This window comes from Schistocerca nitens, chromosome 8, assembly GCF_023898315.1.
Source record: "Schistocerca nitens isolate TAMUIC-IGC-003100 chromosome 8, iqSchNite1.1, whole genome shotgun sequence".
NCBI lineage: Eukaryota > Metazoa > Arthropoda > Insecta > Orthoptera > Acrididae > Schistocerca > Schistocerca nitens.
Window position 1 is genome coordinate 351,230,806 of NC_064621.1, and position 22,728 is coordinate 351,253,533.

General features: G+C 43.4%; 1 protein-coding gene across 1 annotated transcript in view; it reads right to left on the reverse strand.

The window, feature by feature from the left end:
* The window catches only part of LOC126198498 (venom carboxylesterase-6-like), a 109,365-nt gene extending 93,202 nt beyond the window's left edge, over positions 1-16,163 (reverse strand). Inside the window, exon 1 of the mRNA XM_049934872.1 lies at positions 16,017-16,163. Coding sequence (XP_049790829.1) covers positions 16,017-16,079 — 63 coding nt within the window. The 5' untranslated portion in view covers positions 16,080-16,163. The remainder of the gene's footprint in view (positions 1-16,016) is intronic.
* Between the last annotated feature and the right edge of the window lie 6,565 nt (positions 16,164-22,728).

Sequence of the window (22,728 nt, forward strand, 5' to 3'; positions counted from 1 at the left end):
AACTTTTCTTTTGCTTCCTTTACTGCTTGCTCAATATACAGATTGAATAACATCGGGGAGAGGCTACAACCCTGTCTCACTCCTTTCCCAACCACTGCTTCCCTTTCATGCCCCTCGACTCTTATAACTGCCATCTGGTTTCTGTACAAATTGTAAATAGCCTTTCGCTCCCTGTATTATACCCCTACCACGTTCAGAATTTGAAAGAGAGTATTCCAGTTAACATTGTCAAAAGCTTTCTCTAAGTCTACAAATGCTAGAAACGTACGTTTGCCTTTCCTTAATCTTTCTTCTAAGATAAGTCGTAAGGTTAGTATTGCCTCAAGTGTTCCAACATTTCTACGGAATCCAAACTGATCTTCCCCGAGGTCCGCTTCTACCAGTTTTTCCATTAGTCTGTAAAGAATTCGCGTTAGTATTTTGCAGCTGTGACTTATTAAACTGATAGTTCGGTAATTTTCACATCTGTCAACACCTGCTTTCTTTGGGATTGGAATTATTATATTCTTCTTGAAGTCTGAGGGTATTTCGCCTGTCTCATACATCTTGCTCACCAGATGGTAGAGTTTTGTCATGACTGGCTCTCCCAAGGCCATCAGTAGTTCTAATGGAACGTTGTCTACTCCCGGGGCCTTGTTTCGACTCAGGTCTTTCAGTGCTCTGTCAAACTCTTCACGCAGTATCTTATCTCCCATTTCGTCTTCATCTACATCATCTTCCATTTCCATAATATTGTCCTCAAGCACATCGCCCTTGTATAAACCCTCTATATACCCCTTCCACCTTTCTGCCTTCCTTTCTTTGCTTAGAACTGGGTTTCCGTCTGAGTTCTTGATATTCATACAAGTGGTTCTCTTCTCTCCAAAGGTCTCTTTAATTTTCCTGTAGGCAGTATCTATCTTACCCCTAGTGAGACAAGCCTCTACATCCTTACATTTGTCCTCTAGCCATCCCTGCTTAGCCATTTTGCACTTCCTGTCGATTTCATTTTTGAGACGTTTGTATTCCTTTTTGCCTGCTTCATTTACTGCATTTTTATATTTTCTCCTTTCATCAATTAAATTCAATATTTCTTCTGTTACCCAAGGATTTATATTAGCCCTCGTCTTTTTACCTACTTGATCCTCTGCTGCCTTCACTACTTCATCCCTCAGAGCTACCCATTCTTTTTCTACTGTATTTCTTTCCCCCATTCCTGTCAATTGTTCCCTTATGCTCTCCCTGAAATCTGTACAACCTCTGGTTCTTTCTGTTTATCCAGGTCCCAGCTCCTTAATTCCCACCTTTTTGCAGTTTCTTCAGTTTCAATCAGCAGTTCATAACCAATAGATTGTGGTCAGAATCCACATCTGCCCCTGGAAATGTCTTACAATTTAAAACCTGGTTCCTAAATCTCTGCCTTACCATTATATAATCTATCTGATACCTTTTAGTATCTCCAGGATTCTTCCAGGTATACAACCTTCAACATGTACATTGAGCAAATTGTGAAGTAAATCAAGGAGAAATTTCGAACGGAAACTGAAGTTCTAAGAGAAGGAATTAAAACTTTGATGTTTGCCGATGACTTTGCAGTTCTGTCAGGGACGGCTAAGGCCTCAGAAGAGCAATTGAACGGAACCAATAGTGTCTTGAATAGATGTTAAAAGACGAGGAAAGTATTTCCGAAAACAAGGAATTCGTCAACATCGAATTTAAATTTAAATGTGAGGAAATCTTCAGTACAACGAAAAACTAGTCTAAAATGGCAAATTTTACTTTTTTTTATTCACACGATGACTAATTTCGGGCAGAGACCCATTTTCAAATCATTCTACAAGGCAGAAAACCAAATTTAAGCTCATTTGTAATACAGGTATTACCAATTCTTTTAAGCATATGCCAAAAATCCAGACTTCCAAGACTTACGTAACATAGTCAAAAACGATATGTTCTCCGTTTTTGGCACATGCTTAAAACAAACTGGTAACACCTGTATTACAAATGAGCTTAAATTTGGTTTTCTGTCCTGTAGAATGATTTGAAAATCGGTCTGGGCCCGAAATTAGTCATCGAGTGAATAAAAAAAAGTAAAATTCGCAACTTTGGATTGGTTTTCAGTTGTAGTGATTAACGGTAGTTGCTGATCCGCAGGTACTCCAGCATGCTGCAAGTTCGTACGGAAATCTTTCCTGGAGGTGTTGTCTGGAGTGTAACCTTTTACAGAAGTGAACGTGGGCAGTAAACAGTTCAGACAAGAAGAGAATAGAAGCTTTTGAAGTTCATGATACAGAAGAAAGCTGGAATTTATAAGAGTAAATGGAGAAACTAATGTGGAGGTACTAATGGTGGTGGTGGTTAGTGTTTAACGTCCCATCGACAACGAGGTCATTAGAGACGGAGCGCAAGCTCGGTTTAGGGAAGGATTGGGAAGGAAATCGGCCGTGCCCTTTCAAAGGAACCATCCCGGCATTTGCCTGAAACGATTTAGAGAAATCACGGAAAACCTAAATCAGGATGGCTGGAGACGGGATTGAACCGTCGTCCTCCCGAATGCGAGTCCAGTGTGCTAACCACTGCGCCACCTCGCTCGGTGGGAGGTACTAAGTTGAACGGAGAAAAAAAGAAATTTATGGCACAACCAGTTTAAAAGAAGGGATCGATTTATAGGATACATGCTTAGTGATGGAGGAATAGTCCATTTGGTAGTGGAAGAAAGTGTGTGAGATGAAAAATGTAGAGGGAGCCGAAGGTTCGCATACACTAAGCAGGTTAAAATGGATCTAGGCTCCAGTAATTATGCAGAGATGAAGAGACTTGTACAGGATAGATTAGTGCGGAGAGCTGCATAAAACCAATCTTCGACGGAAGAGCATGGCAACTATCTACTGGTATCATTCCAAGTATTTACTTCACATCTATTATCAACGTAAATCGCTAAATGCGGCCCCCAAAAGACATAGAAAATAAAATATGAGTAACATACCATACAAACGAAGTGAAACGTGGTATGAACTATCTGTAGCTGAGTCATAGACCAAACATTCGATGCAGGAGATGTGGCCCATGTAAATGAATTCAAGCATTTAAATAAAAGACCAGATATTGTGTAGTAAACCATCGCCTTTTATTCGTTGTAAACAGGCATTATCAATAAATCTATAGAGTATCGATGGGGAGATACTGGAGAAGGATATATCACGGAAGACTAGTTGTGAGAAAATCAAAATCCAGACAGAGATTCATTCGAAGAAACGAAAGTATAATTCATCCACGAATTAAAGGGAACCGCTTAACTCTCGCCATATCGCTGTTGTTAGGGAAAGGACAGGAACAGAAGGAATCGGTTGTGTGCTTTGCAGGCAGCCATTCTGGTAATCGCTTGTAGTCGCTTACGGAAACCAATCAAACCTTTACTCTAGGTAGGTAGTCGAGATAAAGTAGTGTCATCTCCAAGTACGATAAGATAAAAGAAAGAATTCGACGTGGCAGACATAGATACTTCAGTAATGGTCAGAGATAGAGAATTGAATGACCTAACGACAAACAAGTAATTGAGGCACCTTCAACGTTACTAAAATCATTGTGGTAGCTAGATGACCATTTGATTTGCTATCCATTATCTGTGAGACAGACATGTCATCGCCGTACCACATAAGATAATTCAAGCCAATAACAAAGGTAAGTACTTTTTTATATCTCAGACTTTTAAATTACTGACTGGAGTAATAGACAGCGGAATACATTTAAAAAAACTAAGAGTAACTGAACGAATATACTTGCGGCATCATAAAAACTATGGGTAGAATTAAGTGTGGCGTTTATCAACAAACGGAAGAAAAACTAAAATCAAAGATGATTTTATAGCATCCGTGGACCTAGTGAAACCCTTCGACTGTGCAAGGCCCAACACGATTAATCAAATCCTAAAAAGAATCACGATTAAGTGCAGAGATCATCTACGATATCAACAGGTACCAAACAGGTGTTATTATAGTGGACGAGCCCGGCAGAGATCATCTACGATATCAACAGGTACCAAACTGGTGTTATTATAGTGGACGAGCCCGTAGGACAACTTTCTGTAAAACTATAGCGGTCGTATGGCAGCTTCTAACCATTTCCTTTTAATTATTGTGCTTCAGGGAGAAGAGAAAAAAATGCAGAGAATGGTATTCGGGCTGAGCTTTTTGAATCAAATACACATTAAAACAGTGATCTTTTTCCTCAGTCAGGAATCTACGACCGCTTGATTCAGTAGCGGAACAATGAAAAGAGGCTGAGCGCAGAGAGAACAATAAATCTCGATCAAATGTGAAATGAACATTCTTATCCGTCGTCAAGTGATCTGGAGGCCAGAAGTACTGATGGATCCGACAGTGCGGCCATTCTGTTACAGAAACAGTAGAGTAACTTGTCTCACTCCTAAAACGGACTCACGTTAACAGATAAAGATTGTCGTGAGGCAAGGCAATACACTAGTAAACTATACTTTCAGGATAAATAGTCAAAAAAAATCAAATGATAACAAGGTAAAACAGCTCTTTTAAATGTATACAATTAATAATAGTAGCCTACATATCACTAGTGGTTACTGATCTAATGGATTCAAGTAACAAGTGAGTCTTCTGTGGCATTTTCAGTAGCATTAGTAGAGGTAGTAATTCTAGTAGTAGTAGTACAAGTGGCTTTAGTCGTTACTTTCGTAATAGTACCGGCAATAATAGGTGCCAAAGCTTAATGTAAAATATGTACAAACGAATAGCTCAGAAAGAAAAGTCGTAGCTGTTTTTCTGTGAAAGGAAAATGACCTCTTTGTGGGAATAGAAAACGAAATGGTAGGAACAGGGGAAATATGGGGAAGAATTAAGTTGTGTCCAATTTACGAAAACCATCCCAGAATTTGCCTCGTGCGATTTAGGGAAAACACGGTAAGCGTAAATCTGGATGACTGGCAGGAGATCTGAACTGAATCGAAAGTGAGTCCAGTATGTTAGCACTGCACTACCTAACGGAAAATAAAGTGATACAGAACAGTATGTAGAGGGTGTTCGGAAATTCCCGTTACAAACTTCTATGGCTTGTAGAGGGGAGTGAATACGAATATTCTGAATAGGAACCGATCTCCGGAAGCCTACCGTTTCCGTGCTACAGCCGGTTGAAAAGATGTTTGCTAGGTAGGTTTGCAACAGGGTAGCCATGGTGGCGGGTGGTTACGTCGGATGGGCTGACGTCATTTGATATCTATCCTACCTCTATGACCTGGTTCAACGCTCACTCATGTGTCTGTGAGTGTTACAGCAAAAATGTTCAGTACTCGTTTCCAGAAACACCGACATGATCCTCCTGAATGGCGAAGTCGCCTTTATCAAGATCGTGCTCCATCGATTCCATTGCGTACCCTTTTCGCTACAATCATCTAACGGCTTCGAAAAGGGGCGCAGTCAGCAGCCGTGACTGTGGTGCTCCAAATAGACGCCGCACACACGAGGCCGTACTGCATTACCTTGAAGAAAGCTCATCAACAAGCACATGAACAATTTCTTTGGCTATCAGTGAGTGGAATTGTAAAACAAGTGATGTACTAGGCCACGCCTAATCAGTTACCTGTAAAAGTGGTCGCACTACCAACATGTTTTCAAAATGGTTGTAGCATGGAAACGGTACATTTACGGACATGGGTTCCAATTCAAAATATTTACCTTCTTCCCTCTATAAGTCTCAGCAGTTTGTAACGGGAAATTCCGAACATCCTAGACATTAACGTGAAGACAGTAAAATGTTGGAAATACAATGCATTGAATATGAAAAATACTGCATATTCAGGTTAAAATTTAGCACACAACTAATCACATTAAAATGAAAATGTAATATTAAACAATTACATATGTTAAAATTTGAACTGCAATGGTCCATTATTGTTTTTGAGGAATCGTGCTTCATTGAATGAATAGTAAGAATACAAAGCAACATATACAAACGCCAAGCATCGCAGTCAACGTACGGTTTCTGGATGAAGAAAGGGAAAAACTAAATAGACCCACTGAATAGAATCAGTGGCTTAGCACACTGGCGGAAGTGGAGAAATTCCACTTCAAAAAACTGCGCTACTCTGTTACGTTAACGTTCCGCCTCTCGCACCAGAAGACTTTGCAGAGAAGTCACTCCAAGCTGATGCAAGAAGCCACTTTTCAGGACGAGTTAGATGTCTTTTGCGTAAGACACTGTAAGCTGATTGTGCTGACACTGTAGAAACCGTTTCTGAAAACACAAGATTTGGTACGCAGGACGTCCGCAACTGAGAGGCATGATAATTAATTCAGAGACATCTGATTCAGTTGTACTAACATTTATTTGTACCACAAAGTGTATTGGCAGAACTGAGGAATATCTCTCTAAATTAATTATCGTTTCTGAAAAGCTAAGTTATTACACAGCCAGAGCTGTGGAGCCACTGACACGACGGGGAAACCGAGCGAGGTGGCGCAGTGGTTAGCACACTGGACTCGCATTCGGGAGGACGACGGTTCAATCCCGCGTCCGGCCATCCTGATTTAGGTTTTCCGTGATTTCCCTAAATCGCTTGCGGCAAATGCCGGGATGGTTCCTTTGAAAGGGCACGGCCGACTTCCTTCCCCGTCCTTCCCTAATCCGATGAGACCGATGACCTCGCTGTTTGGTCTATTCCCCCAACCAACCCAACCAACGACGGGGAAGCTGGTTGCACAAAGATTATGCCCTGAGCTTCAATCATGGTTTGACTTCGAGGGCAAAAGCCCCAGCTTTTCAAAAAGAACTACAGACCTGCTTTGCATATACACTGACGGAAAAGATTCGCAACATCAAGAAGGGGTTGTGCGACGTAAACAAAAGTTGGTAGGCGTGTTTCTACATCTGAAAGATGACGTCTATTCATATTTCACGCCAGTCACATAAGAGTGGCGCTAGCAGCGCCCCAATGGGGGTGCAGACCAGGTTTGCTTTAAATACATTCTGCAACGGTCGTGAGCGTTAGTTACCTTTGAAACTGGACGTGGTGAAGTAGCCTTACTCAAGAATGCCTTTAAGATGACAAAGACGTAGAAGTAAATATCCTCGGAGCAGTGAAGCAACTTAGATCACCTAATAAACGGAAGTTTTATGGTCCAGACTATATACCAATTAGGTTCCTTTCAGTGTATGCTGACACATTAGCTCCATACTTAACAATCATGTACAACCGTTCGCTTGACGAAATATCGGTACCCAAAGACTGGAAAGCTGCACAGAGCACACCAATATTCAAGAAAGGCAGTAGGAGTAATTCACTTAAGTACAGGCCCATATCATTAACGTCGATATGCAGCAGTATTTTGGAACATATATTGTTTCGAACTTTATGAATTACCTCGAAGAAAACGGTCTGTTGACAAACAGTCAACATGCGTTTAGGAAACATTGTTCTCGTGAAACACAACTAGCTTTTTATTCGCATGAAGTATTGAGTGTTATTAACAAGGGATTTCAGATCGATTCCGTATTTCTGGATTTCCGGAAGGCTTTTGACACTGTACCACACAAGTGGTTTGTAGTGAAATTGCTTGCTTATGGAATATCGTCTCAGTTATGTGACGGGATTTGTGATTTCCTATTAGGAAGGTCACAGCTCGTAGTAACTGACGAAAAGTCATCGAGTCAAACAGAAGTAATTTCTGGCGTCCCCCAAGGTAGTGTTATAGGCCGTTTGCTGTTCCTTATCTATATAAACGATTTGGGAGGGGGTTGGGTTGATTGGGGGGAGGAGACAAATTGCGAAGTCATCGGTCTCATTGGATTAGGGTAGGATGGGAAAGGAAGTCGGCCGTGCCCTTTCAGAGAACCATCCAGGCATTTGCCTGAAGCAATTTAGGGAAATCACGGAAAACCTAAATCAGCATGGCCGGATGCGGGATTGAACCGTCGTCCTCCCGAAAGCGAAAAAATGGCTCTGGGCACTATGGGACTTAACAGCTGAGGTCATCAGTCCCCTAGACTTAGAACTACTTAAACCTAACTAACCTAAGGACATCACACACATCCATACCCGAGGCACGATTCGAACCTGCGACGGTAGCAGCAGCGGGGTTCCGGACTGAAGCGCCTAGAACCGCTCGGCCACAGCGGCCGGCTCCCGAAAGCGAGTCCAATGTGCTAACCACTGCGCCACCTCGCTCAGTAGATTTGGGAGACAATCTGAGCAGCCGTCTTAGGTTGTTCGCAGATGACGCTGTCGTTTATCGACCAATAAAGTCATCAGAAGATCAAAACAAATTGCAAAACGATTTAGAAATGGTGTGAAAATTGGCAGTTGACACTAAATAACGAAAAGTGTGAGGTTATCTACATGAGTTCTAAAAGGAACTCGTTAAACTTCGGTTACACGATAAATCAGTCAAATCTAAAGGCCGTAAGTTCAACTAAATACTTATGAATTACAATTACAAACAACTTAATTGGAAGGAATACATAGAAAATGTTGTGAGGAAGTCTAACGAAAGACTGCGGTTTATTGACAGGACACTTAGAAAATGTAACAGTTCTGCTAAGGAGACTGCCTACACTACACTTGTCCGCCCTCTTTTAGAATAGTGCTGCGGGGTGTGGGATCCTTACCAGATAGAACTGACAGAGTACATGTAAAAAGTTCAGAGAAGGGCAGCAAGTTTTGAATTGTCGCGGAATATGGGAGAGATTGCGACTGAAATGATACAGGATTTGGGCTGTATATCATTAAAAGAAAGGCATATTTCAACATTGCGACGGAATCTTTTCACCAAATTCCAATCACCAACTTTCTCCTCTGAATGAGAAAATATGTTGTTCACATCGACGTACATAGGGAGAAACGATCAGCACGCTAAAATAAAGGAAATCAGAGCTCGTACGGAAAGATATAGGTGTTCGTTCTTTCCGTGCGCTATACGAGATTGGAATGATAGATAATTGTGAAGGTGGTTCGATAAACTCTCTGACAGGCACTTAAATGTTATTTGCAGAGTACCCGTGTACATTTAGGTGTAGAAGACGCTATTGCCAGCACCAAAGTGAGTTTGAATGAAGTGGGATAATAGGGCTACGAAAAGCTGGATGTTCCTTCTGCGATGCTGCAGAAAGACTTGGCAGGAATGTAACCACTATGCACGATTGCTGGCAGCGGTGGCAGTAATTTGAGCAGCACTTGGTACCACTGTGGCACAACGAACTGTTAACAAATCGCTTATTTCAAGGACAGCTCCGAGCCAGACTCCCTGTAGCATGCATTCCACCGTCCACAAATAATCGCCATTTGTGACTTCAGTGGTGTCAAGCAAGAGCTCATTGGCAGGCAGGATGGAGGTCTGTTGTGTTTTCCGATGATAATTGGTTTTGCCTCGGTGCCACAGATGGCCGTGTCTTGGTTAGAAGGAGAGCAGTTGAGAGCCTGCAACAAACCTGTCTGCGTGCTAGAAACACTGAACTTTCATCTGGAGTTATGGTCTGAGGTGCGATTTCGTATGACAGGAAGGGCACTCTCGTAGTTACCCGACGCAGCCTGGTACCAAATTTTTACGTAAATCTGGTGATACGGCTTGTTGTTCTGCCATTCATGAACAGTACTCCAGGAGGTATTTTTCAACACGATAACGCTTGTCCGCACACCACTATTTTTACCCAGTATGTTCTACATAGTGCCGACATGTTGCCTTGGTCTGCTCGATTACCAGCTCGGTCTCCAATCGAGCACGTATGGGACACCATCGGACGACAACTCCAGCGTCATCGACAACCAGCATTAACCATCCCTATATTGACCGACCAAGTGCAAGCGGCATGGATCTCCATCCCATAATCTGACATCCGGCACCTGTACAATACTGTGCACGTACGTTTGCATGCTTGCACACAACATTCTAGCGGTTACACCACTTATTGATGTACCAGCATTTCACATTTTCAAATGGCTTATCTCGCCCTTACATTAACCTGTGATCTTTTAATGTTAATCACTTAAATCCCAGCCGGCCGAAGTGGCCGTGCGGTTAAAGGCGCTGCAGTCTGGAACCGCAAGACCGCTACGGTCGCAGGTCGAATCCTGCCTCGGGCATGGATGTTTGTGATGTCCTTAGGTTAGTTAGGTTTAACTAGTTCTAAGTTCTAGGGGACTAATGACCTCAGCAGTTGAGTCCCATAGTGCTCAGAGCCATTTGAACCATTTTTGAACTTAAATCCTAGGCAAATGTATTGTCGAAATTTCATTACTCTTAATTAAGTGTATTGTGCTTTTGTAATTTTTCTCCGTCAGTGTATATCGCCACTTTTGCACGGGCATTATCAGCCACCACCAGGAGAGGGTTGCGAGGGGAGGTCCACGCCAGCCTACGAGTTTCGTCCAAATTTATGCTATACGCAGGGGTTCAGCAGAAATGAAACTGACAGAATTTGGAGATCCAAATGGCCAAGCGTTTACAAAAAAGCTTTGGCGCGGATTGGTCGATGTTTGAACCATTGATGTCACTTCCCATGCAGCAGCTGGCGTAGCGGAAAAAGTATAGAACGAAATCTGAGCATCAAGGGGTCGAGCCCCTATGTGGAAACATCTTTTCATTGTCAGTTTTTAAGTTGCTTGTACAGCAAATACAAGACTGAGACTCAGATAAGCACGACATGACCATCTGCTACTCAATCACATCAGATTATCAATAGATAACTAGATTTTTCAGACGCATCACACGTTCATATTCTGATAACTAACAGGCTATGTAGCTGATAATACCAATGTCTCAGGTGCGCCAGTAATTATTTAGGAAATTATTTTCTTCGTTTTCGTCAAACCTAGTTCTAGTTTTCTTAGATTAAAAAACTCATTACAGAAACAACGGCGTATTACTTTGTTGCGCAATTTCTATGCACGGGAGGAACTGTCTTCGTTGTTGGTACTTCATATGTACTGCAGTTACTTAGTTGCATCTTTAACCTTCAAAAGAGAAACAGTTGTTATTCCGAAAAAGCGAACGGTTGGGGGAACAAGGAATTGTAGATTTACAGCCTTCATTTCACGCAGGGTACTTTTGAGTTACTTGCATAAGGGCTGGTCACTTGGATTGCCTTGCGGACTGGGCGGTAACATTCCAGCCACGTATAGGTTCACATTCGCGCTTTGAACAACAAATGCAACACGGTTTGTGAGTCACACATAAACCAACAAACGACAGTAATACATATATTTGGTTTCTGTCCTTTAGGACATGTCCGCAAGAACAGACATCATTTTGGCCCAGCAACCAGAATGAATTAAGGCACAAACTAACTGTAGGCATTGGCTGCCAGCAGACATTGATTTAAATCGGTTGGGAAGCTGGAAAATTTCTGCCGGACCGAAATTCGTACCCGGATCTTCTGTGTAAGAGCCTTTTCGGTGACCACTGAGCCATCTGGACACAGTGGACATCGCACCTGCACGGACTACTTCAGCGCATCTTTCGTCAGACCCAAATTCCCAACCTATCCACACACTACTGAAGTAGTGCTCCTTGCCCATTATCCTCACTACTCGAGGCATATTGCCGACTCCCGTAAGAGTTTGAGCCTGGTGTGCATGTGCACGAAAGAGATCATTGAACGTCCTCGCTTATATATATATATATATATATATATACTGAACCTGGATGGCGCAGTCATCAGGGCATCTGCTTATTAAGCGGCAGACCCAGGTTCGAATCCCAGTCCGACACAAATATTCAACCTTCCTCATTGATTTAAATCCATGTCTGCTCGCTACCAATGTCTGTAATTCCTTTGTGTCTTCAACCAGGTACTTTAATAAGGAAAGCCTGGAAGGAAAAGACCCTGCAGTAGTAAAACTATGGGGACTCCAGGCCACTGTAGCGCCTCTCTTGGGCTCGTGACCATATGGGCTGGACCCTAGACAACGCGAAAACCATGGTCTAGTCAGATGAGTCCGGATTTCAGTTGGTAAGAGCTGTTGGTAGGGTTTGAGTGTGGCGCAGATCCCACGAAGCCATGAATCTTGTTTTCAACAAGGCATGTGCAAGGTGGTAGTGGCTCCATAATGGTGTGGACTGTGTTCATCCTGAATGGACTTGATCCTCTGGTCCAATTGAACCTATCGTTAAGTGGAAATGGTTATGTTCGGCTACTTGGAGACCATTTGTTCCCAAACAACAATGGCATTATTGCGGATGACAATGCGCCATGTCACCAGGCCACAATTGTTCGCGATTGGTTTGAAGAACATTCTGGACAATTCAGGTGGATGATTTGGCCACTCAGATCGTCCGATATGAATCCGATCGAACATTTACGGGGCATAATCGAGAGGTCAGTTCGTGCACAAAATCCTGCACCGGCTACAAACTTTAGTAATTATGGACAGCTATAGAGGCAGCATGGCTCGATATTCCTGCAGGGGTTTTCTAAGGACTTCTTGAGTCCACAGTATGTCGAGTTGCTGCACTACGCCGAGAAAAAGGAGCTCCGACACGATATTGGGAGGTATCCCCTGACTTTTCTCACCTCATTGTACGTCTGAGTCTTGTTCAAATTTAATGATAAATCTTCGATGTTTTCAAGTCTCTACTGTTGCGATGCATTTGAACTCCAGCGTGCGCCTCTGCCGCTGCACTTCTGGAGGTGCGACTATCGCGCGTCCTAAATGCGCCTGCCTTCTGCTGCGGAGTGACGTCACGAGTTATCCTACCGACACCAGTTGGAAACCTGGAGCGACCATTGGTGGAATCCTCTCCCCCCCCCCCCCCCCCCAATAAAGCCCTAGTTGGACATATTTGTTGTTCGGGGGCTCAGCACCATCAGTGGTGTCGTCCACCATCGGGTGATCTAGTGTGCTAGAAGTCGCCTGCTCTGGCCTGTGAACTGTGATGTACCTCCCTGCTGGACTGCTGGGTGGCTTCATTTATCATCCAGAAACACTTCGTTCGTGATCAGGAAACAGTTGGTATGGCTGGCCAAAGACAACTTGGCTGTCTTAAGTTTATGACTGTGCTGTCTCCAATCTTATCAGTTGCTGTATTTCATCGGAGTTCAATTTGAGGACAAGATATAAATTTTATTGACTATGTTCATAAATATGAATGGTCTTTTTTTGCACAAAGGATTTTTTTTCTTTAATTGAGGCTTAACGTCATTCATGTCACAGCAGTATTTTTCTGTAAGTGGATAATCTCAGATTTATAAATTTGTGTAACAACCTTGGTTGGAAACTTCCTGGCAGATTAAAACTGTGTGCCGGACCGAGACTTGAACTCGGGACCTTTGCCTTTTGCGGGCAACTGCTCTACCAACTGAGCTACCCTACCACGACTCACGCTCCGTCCTCACAGCTCTACTTCCGCCAGTTCCTTGTCTCCTACCTTCCAAATTTCACAGAAGCTCTCCTGCGAACCTTGCAGAACTAGCACTCCTGGAAAACCTTGTTTTACCAACGAGTCTTTCACACATTATTGTTGTTACATTTTGTAATTGATGAGGAAGTTCATGAAATACATCCATTTTACTGTTTTAAAATTATCCACTACTGTTTTGTAAATAACGAGACACACAGAAGCAATGGTATGCAACACGCCATGATAAGAGGACGTGTAGAACAGAGGAACCGTAATAAGTGTTTTAAATGGCAGAGAAGTTGCAAGCACGTGTGTCCAACAGCGCCCTCTTTTGTATGACCGGACTCGTCAGCGTTATGCAACGCTCAGTCGGTGCGGAGGCGTCATAAGAAGTGGAATCCTGTAACCAAGTACCACCATGGCTCGCCGACTTCACGGGGTGGAGTATCGGCATGTGAGTGCGTTCGAGCGGGACAGAATGATTTTTCACTGGGAGGAGGGTCTGCCATTCTGTGGCATTGCGGCCTGTACAGGACACGCTGCTCCAACAGTGAGGAGTCTGTGGAACCAGTGGAGAAGAGAACACCTACAGGGTACTGGACGACACAGCACAAGATGAACGTCATCTTCTTCGCTTGGCCGTAACGGACAGAACAGCTTCGTCCCTACATTTGGCGCGACATTGAAGCACTGCAATGGGTGTGGACACGTCTGTGCCTGTGGTTCGATGCCCTCTTCTGAGAGCTGGACTGGTGGCACGCATGTCACTGCGACGGTTTCCATCGACCAGAACTCACCAACGCCGCAGAGACCAATGTACACGTGAACACCGGAACTGGCGTGCTAAGTGGCAAAATGTAGTGTTCTCGGACAAGTCCCGCTTCAGCTTGTCCAACAATGATAGCCTCATTCGCCTTCGACGCCGCTGTAGTGAAGACAATCGGGCGGACCGTAATGTTGAGCGGCATAACGGACAAACGCCAAATGTGATGGTATGGGACGCCATTGCCTATAACAAGAGATCCCGCCTCCCTCGTCTGGAGGGAAATCTGAACAGATATAGCCACTTCAGGGAGGTTTTATAGCTCGAGCCACTGCCCTTTCTACAGGTCGTTCCACATTCCAGATTTCAGCAGGAGAACCCTGGCCCCATGTAGCGAGGAATGTGCAAGCCTTCTTCGAAGGATGAGGGGTACCACTGCTTCCCTGGCCTGCCCGTTCGCCTGACATGTCGCACTTCCAGCGTATCTGGGATATGGTCGGTCGGCAACTTGTTCGTTCAGGTCCTCTTGCAGCTACAGTTGAAGCTTTGTGGTCGCGCCTAGAAACCGCGTGGCAGAGCATTTTCTAGCATCATATTCTGATGCTCTCTCATTCAATGTCACGACGTCTAACGACTGTGATTGAAGCGTATGGTGCCGCTAGTCCGTACTGAATTACCAGAGCCACTTGCATGTACAGGTCTGTAAATCTTATCATTTGTGTAGTGTCATGCCCCTAATCGCTGGAATAAATTTCATTACGATCACATCTTACGGTCTTGGTGTTTCACTTTCTCCAAAGAGCAGTGTATTTAAACTGAGCGAGAGTTTTGGAAATACAATTTTAACGTGTTTTGAAAAAAAGTATCACACTGACTTCAACCTAGCCTTCCATTCACTTATTTCGTAAGACATATGTTTCATAATCTGTCTCTTTAGCTAGAGGACTGGTACTATTTTCATTTCTATAGTTGCACCGTCTGCAGAAAGGACAAAATTTTAATCCTCTGACAACACAAATGTACGATATGTCAGAAACAACAAAGGATCCAAATAGGACTTGTGTTATATTACACCTGATTACTTTAAAGTCTGGGTACCCATTACAGTGCGGTCACCATGGAACTGGTACAGTCTACTTTCTATCTCACATCTAACTTTAAAGCTACAAACCTGCTGTGTTCACTATTCCAATAACATTCCATCCTTTATATGAGAATATTGTGGTTGAAACATTCAGAAGCATTAGATGAGTTTTAAAATATTGCCGGCCGCGGTGGTCTCGCGGTTCTAGGAGCGCAGTCCGGAACCGCGCGACTGCTACGGTCGCAGGTTCGAATCCTGCCTCGGGCATGGATGTGTGTGATGTCCTTAGGTTAGTTAGGTTTAAGTAGTTCTAAGTTCTAGGGGACTGATGACCACAGTTGTTAAGTCCCATAGTGCTCAGAGCCATTTGAACCATTTTTTTCTTAAAATATTGCGAATAATAACAGATTCAGGTTTATTGATTCTACTTCATTATCCCTAAGGCAAATAGAGCTCGATGACTGTTCCATCTACAAAGGTACAGCAATGTCTTTGGATGACAGTAAAACAGATATAAATCATGAAATAATGGAAGAATTGCATTCTGTGATTTTTTTGCCTCCCTTCCACGTGTACTATGTGTATGGACAGAACCATAATTTGTACCAATACTGGGACATTCTGCACATTCCATGACACATCCCTCCGCCCATATGCTCTCAAAGACTTTCCTACGACCATTTCTAAAAACTATGAAAGAAAAAAACTCGTACATGATTGTTTTTGTGGCCTTATGAGCGTGCTTATTATTTTACCGTCAGTTGTGTGTCAGTCTCGCCATGGTCTCAAAATCATTCGAAAAGATATTTTGTATATTGCGTTGAATACTCACATTACAGGATACAGCAAGTGCCAAGACGAAAATGGCACCAAGTGACAAGCAGAAACCGTCCATTTTGCGTGAAGTGTTCCTGATGGTGGGAAACTTCAGACTGCGCTGACAAGGAAGATTTCTCAAACCCTTTATAACTGAAAGTCAACCTCATAAGAGCTCCGCGTTCTAACGATATCGGACACTTGAAGTTGATTCAGTGAAATAATGTTGCTTGGTGATCAAAGAAGAGATAGAAACGAGTGCTGTCGCTGAAGCCACCGTCTACGTATGGTCGTTACATAAAGGTACCAGCATAAGAAAATGTTATCTCGGCGTATTTATCTCGTGCTCCACTCAAGTTCACTCTTCACCGACGTGACTTCGTATCTACTTCGTGAGTGTTGTTAGCTGTTACACCACCACTGTCAATATTAAGTTTTCCGGGTATGGACTGCCACTTTTTGAAACTACAGATAACCACCTGTGAGCGTTCAGTATCCACTGGTGTTAAAAAAAATGGCTCTGAGCACTGTGGGACTTAACTTCTAAGGTCATCAGTCCCCTAGAACTTAAAACTACTTAAACCAAACTAACCTAAGGACGTCACACACAGCCGTTCCCGAGGCAGGATTCGAACCTGCGACCGTAGCGACCGCGCGGCTCCAGATTGTAGCGCCTAGAACCACTCGGCCACCGCGGCCGGCCCACTGGTGTTAGATACTGGAAATACAGTATGTGTATAGATCGTGAACTACAATTAGATTTTGTAAACAGATACTTTCGTCGTCACTTGTACTCAAATAAGGATGTGCTGAAAAGTAAGGCCTCCTAATTTTTTGTGTGAAAACTCTTAAAGCTTTTTAAATAAAAAAATGTTCTTAACATTCAACATCTTTACTCCTCAGGACTACATATTTATTTCGGAACACAGACACGCTATCCAGTAGCTGTGGCCGAGTGGTTCTAGGCGTTTCAGTCCGGAACCGCGCTGCTGTTACGGTCGAAGGTTCGAATCCTGCCTCGGGCATAGATGTGTGTGATGTCCTTAGGTTAGTTAGGTTTAAGTAGTTCTAAGTCTAGGGTACTGATGACCTCAGATATTAAGGCCCATAGTGCTTAGAGCCATTTGAACCATTTTTGAAGCAAATGTGATAGGTTCGCAACTTCCGGTCCGGGCAGTACAGAAAAAAACTCTGATGTTAGGCACAAAGCCTCTCCGTATACCCCGCTCTGGAAGTCACAATGTCTGGTTTTCACGCAGTTTGGAGGCCAAACAAAACAAGTGGCAGCATGAAGGTCCAAATGTTTTCATGGCACATGCACGCGGCCTTTAATGTTCTGCGCCATCGCTCCATCATCCTGTTACTCGATGGGTGCTGTGGTACAATGGTGCCAAAACCCAGACAGTTTGGACATCTCAAGGAACAGAACTCAGTCAAACTGCCGTCTTTGGCCCATGTTGATCTACGATGGGCAGCCGAACTGTACTATCCATGTTAACAAAAAGGTTCTTGCTACCGTTTCTGCTGATATGTGTGCGATGGTACTGCCTTGTCCGATTGAGTACGCCTGTCAATGGCAGTCAGTAAGTAGCGAAAACCATCAGAGGGAGGGAGTGGTATCACAATATTTAAATGAACCGTGAGAATCGGTCTGCAATCTTTGGAAACTCTCCGACCTGCTTATGATGACATCTGCCCACCTTGCATTGCCAGAACGCTACGCACTCCAGAATGAGATTTTCACTCTGCAGCGGAGTGTGCGTTGATATGAAACTTCCTGGCAGATTAAAACTCTGTGCCAGACCGAGACCCGATTTCGATTCTCGGTCTGGCACACAGTTTTAATCTGCCAGGAAGTTTCATGCTACGCACTCTCTCGCCCACCTAGAGCAATCTTTCTTAATGTTGGGCCATATGACTCTGTCATCGGTTTTACGCTTGTGTTCACGTCAGGGTGAGTCAAGTTATCAAACTGTCTTGCACAGTCCTTCAGGTATGAAAGGTGTGGGTTTGGCTTTAGACACATTGCACCACATCATAACATTCGCCCGGTAGCCGTACATGCTTAAACTGCAGTCCTGTTGAGCTCTTTTGCAAAAGGTCCTTTAATTGGCCATCGATAGCCTGTGCCTTGGTGAGTGCTCATAATCAACAGTGCATGTAATGGCTCCAATACGTGAAAAAATTCGGGCACTACGTTGTCGACTCCTCTAATGTGCGTCAGTCATGTCGTAAATTGGCTGATGCATTCTAGTGGTCGGTATTGCTTTGAAGAGGAACTGTCTTTGCTTTTACCAAAACCAAAACTTATCAGTTTGTGGTTTGGCTTCCATATAGGCCGAAAGTGTTTCATAAATAGCTAGTAGCTTACGGTTAACATCTGCTTCATCTGACCTGCAACGACGTGAGCCTGCGTGAGAAAAACTGTAATGGTTGCCGCTGCTTTTGCACCAATTGATGGAAAGTGACTACAAATGCCTGTTGCCTTGCGTGTATTATCACTGCTAGCAGCACATGATGACAGGGACGGGCCAAAAGAACTACTTTTTCTAAGACGGCGTTTGCGTGGTTAGAAACCTATTGCATCCACATCCATGGGAGCAGTCATCATCATGTACTGTCTGCCGGTGAAGCCATCAGTGGCGCTCACACGTTCCTGCTCCTCGTCGGTGCCAACAATAGAAGCTGAGGACCCCAAGGAATCTTCTCAATTGATGATAATCTGTCGGCCAAGGCATGTCCTTTCTGACATCGATCTTGTCTATTAGAGGAAAAATTCCGACCCCTGACACTCAGTAGACAAGAAACGTTACTTGTTTCTGCAGCAGTATTACCTTGTTGATTATTGTACTATACTTGCCGGTCCAGTTAAATACCGTTTTGAACTGTTCCTTGTGAACCATCAAATTAGTGGAGAATACCAATATGTCGACGAGGTACATAAAGTAGAGCTGTAGTCCCCAGAGGACGCTGCCACGTTTTTGTGGCGTTTTTCAGCCTCAACAGCATTTGTAATTATTCGAATAACCTGAATGGAGTTGTTACGGAGGATTTCAGAACGTCTTATTCCGCCACCAGTATTTGATTGTAAGCCTTGTTGCAATCTGTGACACTGAAAATCGTGGTGCTCGCTAGCGCATAGGTGAAATCTCTAACAGTCGGCACTGGATACCACTCTGCATTTGTTCGTGCATTTAATTTGTGGTAGTCCTTGCGGGGCCTTCATGTGCTGTCTTTTTCTTGACTAGATGCATCGGCAATGCTCACGAGCTTTCTGACCTACACACAACCCCTTGCTTGCAGCATATTCTCGAATTCTACCTGTGCTGCAACAAAATGCTAACACGTTAAACTTCGTGGCCACTGTGATACCCATTGGCCGGATACAGTCTTAATGTGGTGGACTGTGCTATGAGCTGCACTTTTACTTCAACTCCCATCACTGGGGTCCCACCCCACCCCCTCCCCCTCCACCATGAACCATGGACCTTGCCGTTGGTGGGGAGGCTTGCGTGCCTCAACGATACAGATAGCCGTACCGTAGGTGCAACCACAACGGAGTGGTATCTGTTGAGAGGCCAGACAAACGTGTGGTTCCTGAAGAGGGGCAGCAGCCTTTTCAGTAGTTGCAGGGCCAACAGTCTGAATGATTGACTGATCTGACCTTGTAACCCTAACGAAAACGGCCTTGCTGTTTTGGTACTGCGAACGTCTGAAAGCAAGGGGAAACTACAGCCGTAATTTTTACCGAGGGCACGCAGCTTTACTGTATGATAAAATGATGATGGCGTCCTCTTGGATAAAATATTCCGGAGGTAAACTAGTCCCCCATTCGGATCTCCGGGCGGGGACTACTCAAGAGGGCGTCGTTATCAGGAGAAAGGAAACTGGCATTCTACGGATCGGAGCGTGGAATGTCAGATCCCTTAATTGGGCAAGTAGGTTAGAAAATTTAAAAAGGGAAATGGATAGATTAAAATTAGATATAGTGGGAATTAGTGAAGTTCGGTGGCAGGAGGAACAAGACTTTTGGTCAGGTGAATACATGGTTACAAATACAAAATCAATTAGGGGTAATGCAGAAGTAGGATTAATAATGAATAAAAAAATAGGAGTGTGGGTAAGCTACTACAAACAGCGTAGTGACCTCATTATTGTGGCCAAGATAGATACGAACCCCACGCCCACCACTGTAGTACAAGTTTATATGCCAACTAGATCCGCAGATGAGGAAGAGATTGATTAAATGTATGATTGGATAAAAGATATTATTCAGATAGTGAAGGGAGGCGAAAATTTAATAGTCATGGGTGACTGGAATTCGATAGTAGGAAAAGGGAGAGAAGGAAACGTAGTAGGTGAATATGGATTGGGGCTCAGAAATGAAAGAGGAAGCCGCCTGGTAGAATTTTGCACACAGCATAACTTAATCATAGCTAACACTTGGTTCAAGAATCATGAAAGAAGGTTGAATACATGGAAGAACCCTGGAGATATTAAAAGGTTTCAGATAGATTATATAATGGTAAGACAGAGATTTAGGAACCAGATTTTAAATTGTAAGACATTTCCAGGGCAGATGTGGACTCTGACCACAATCTATTCGTTATGAACTGTAGATTAAAACTGAAAAAACTGCAAAAAGGTGGGAATTTAAGGAGATGGGACCTGGATAAACTGAAAGAACCAGAGGTTGTACAGATTTCAGGGAGAGCATAAGGGAAAAATTGACAGGAATGGGGGAAAGAAATACAGCAGAAGAAGAATGGGTAGCTTTGAGGGATGAAACAGTGAAGGCAGCAGAGGATCAAGTAGGTAAAAAGACGAGGGCTAGCAGAAATCCTTGGGTAACAGAAGAGATACTGAATTTAATTGATGAAAGGAGACAATATAAAAATGCAGCAAGTGAAGCAGGCAAAAAGGAATATAAACGTCTCAAAAATGAGATCGACAGGAAGTGCAAAATGGCTAATCAGGGATGGCTAGAGGACAAATGTAAGGATGTAGAGGCATATCTCACTACGTGTAAGGTAGATACTGCGTACAGGAAAATTAAAGAGACTTTTGGAAAAAGGAGAACCACCTGCATGAATATCAAGAGCTTTGATGGAAACCCAGTTCCAAGCAAAGAAGGGAAAGCAGAAAGGTGGAAGGAGTATATAGAGGGTCCATACAGGGGCGATGTTCTTGAGGACAATATTATGGAAATGGAAGAGGTAGATGAAGATGAAATGGGAGCTATGATACTGCGTGAAGAGTTTGATAGAGCACTGAAAGACCTAAGTCCAAACAAGGCCCCCGGAGTAGACAACATTCCATTAGAACTACTGACAGCCTTGGGAGAGCCAGTCCTGACAAAACTCTTCCATCTGGTAAGCAAGATGTATGAGACAGGCGAAATTCCCTCAGACTTCAAGAAGAATATAATAATTCCAATCCCAAAGAAAGCAGGTGTTGACAGATGTGAAAATTACCGAACGTCCAGTTTAATAAGTCACGGCTGCAAAATACTAACGCGAATTGTTTACAGACGAATGGAAAAACTGGTAGAAGCCGAACTCGGGGAAAATCAGTTTGGATTCCGTAGAAATGTTGGAACACGTGAGGTAATACTGACCCTACGACTTATCTGAGAAGAAAGATTAAGGAAAGGCAAACGTACGTTTCTAGCATTTGTAGACTTAGAGAAAGCTTTTGATAATGTTGACTGGAATATTCTCTTTCAAATTCTGAAGGTGGCAGGGGTAAAATACAGGGAGCAAAAGGCTATTTACAATTTGTAAAGAAACCAGATGGCAGTTATAAGAGTCGAGGGACATGAAAGGGAAGCAGTGGTTGGGAAGGGAGTGAGACAGGGTTGTAGCCTCTCCCCAATGCTATTCAATCTGTATATTGAGCAAGCAGTAAAGGAAACAAAAGAAAAGTTCGGAGTAGGTATTAAAATCCATGGAGAAGATATAAATACTTTAAGGTTCGCCGATGACATTGTAATTCTGTCAGAAACAGCAAAGGACGTGGAAGAGCAGTTGAACTGAATGGACAGCGTCTTGAAAGGAGGGTATAAGATGAACATGAACAAAAGCAAAACGAGGATAATGAAATGTAGTCGAATTAATCCGGGTGATGCTGTGGGAATTAGATTATGAAATGAGACACTTAAAGTAGTAAAGGAGTTTTGCTATTTGGGGAGTAAAATAACTGATGGTGGTCGAAGTAGAGAGGATATAAAATGTAGACTGGCAATGGCAAGGAAAGCGTTTCTGAAGAAGAGAAATTTGTTAACACCGAGTATTGATTAAGTGTCAGGAAGTCGTTTCTGAAAGTATTTGTATGGAGTGTAGCCATGTATGGAAGTAAACATGGACGATAAATAGTTTAGACAAGAAGAGAATAGAAGCTTTCTAAATGTGGTGGTACAGAAGAATGCTGAAGATTAGATGGGTAGATCACATAACTAATGAGGAGGTATTGAATAGAATTGGGAAGAAGAGGAGTCTGTGGCACAACTTGACTAGAAGAAGGGATCGGTTGGTAGGACATGTTCTGAGGCCTCAAGGGCTCACCAATTTAGGACTAGAGGGCAGCATGGAGGGTAAAAATCGTAGAGGGAGACCAAGAGATGAAAACGCTAAGCAGATTCAGAAGGATGTAGGCTGCAGTAGGTACTGGGAGATGAAGAGGCTGCACAGGATAGAGTAGGGTGGAGAGCTGCGTCAAATCAGTCTCAG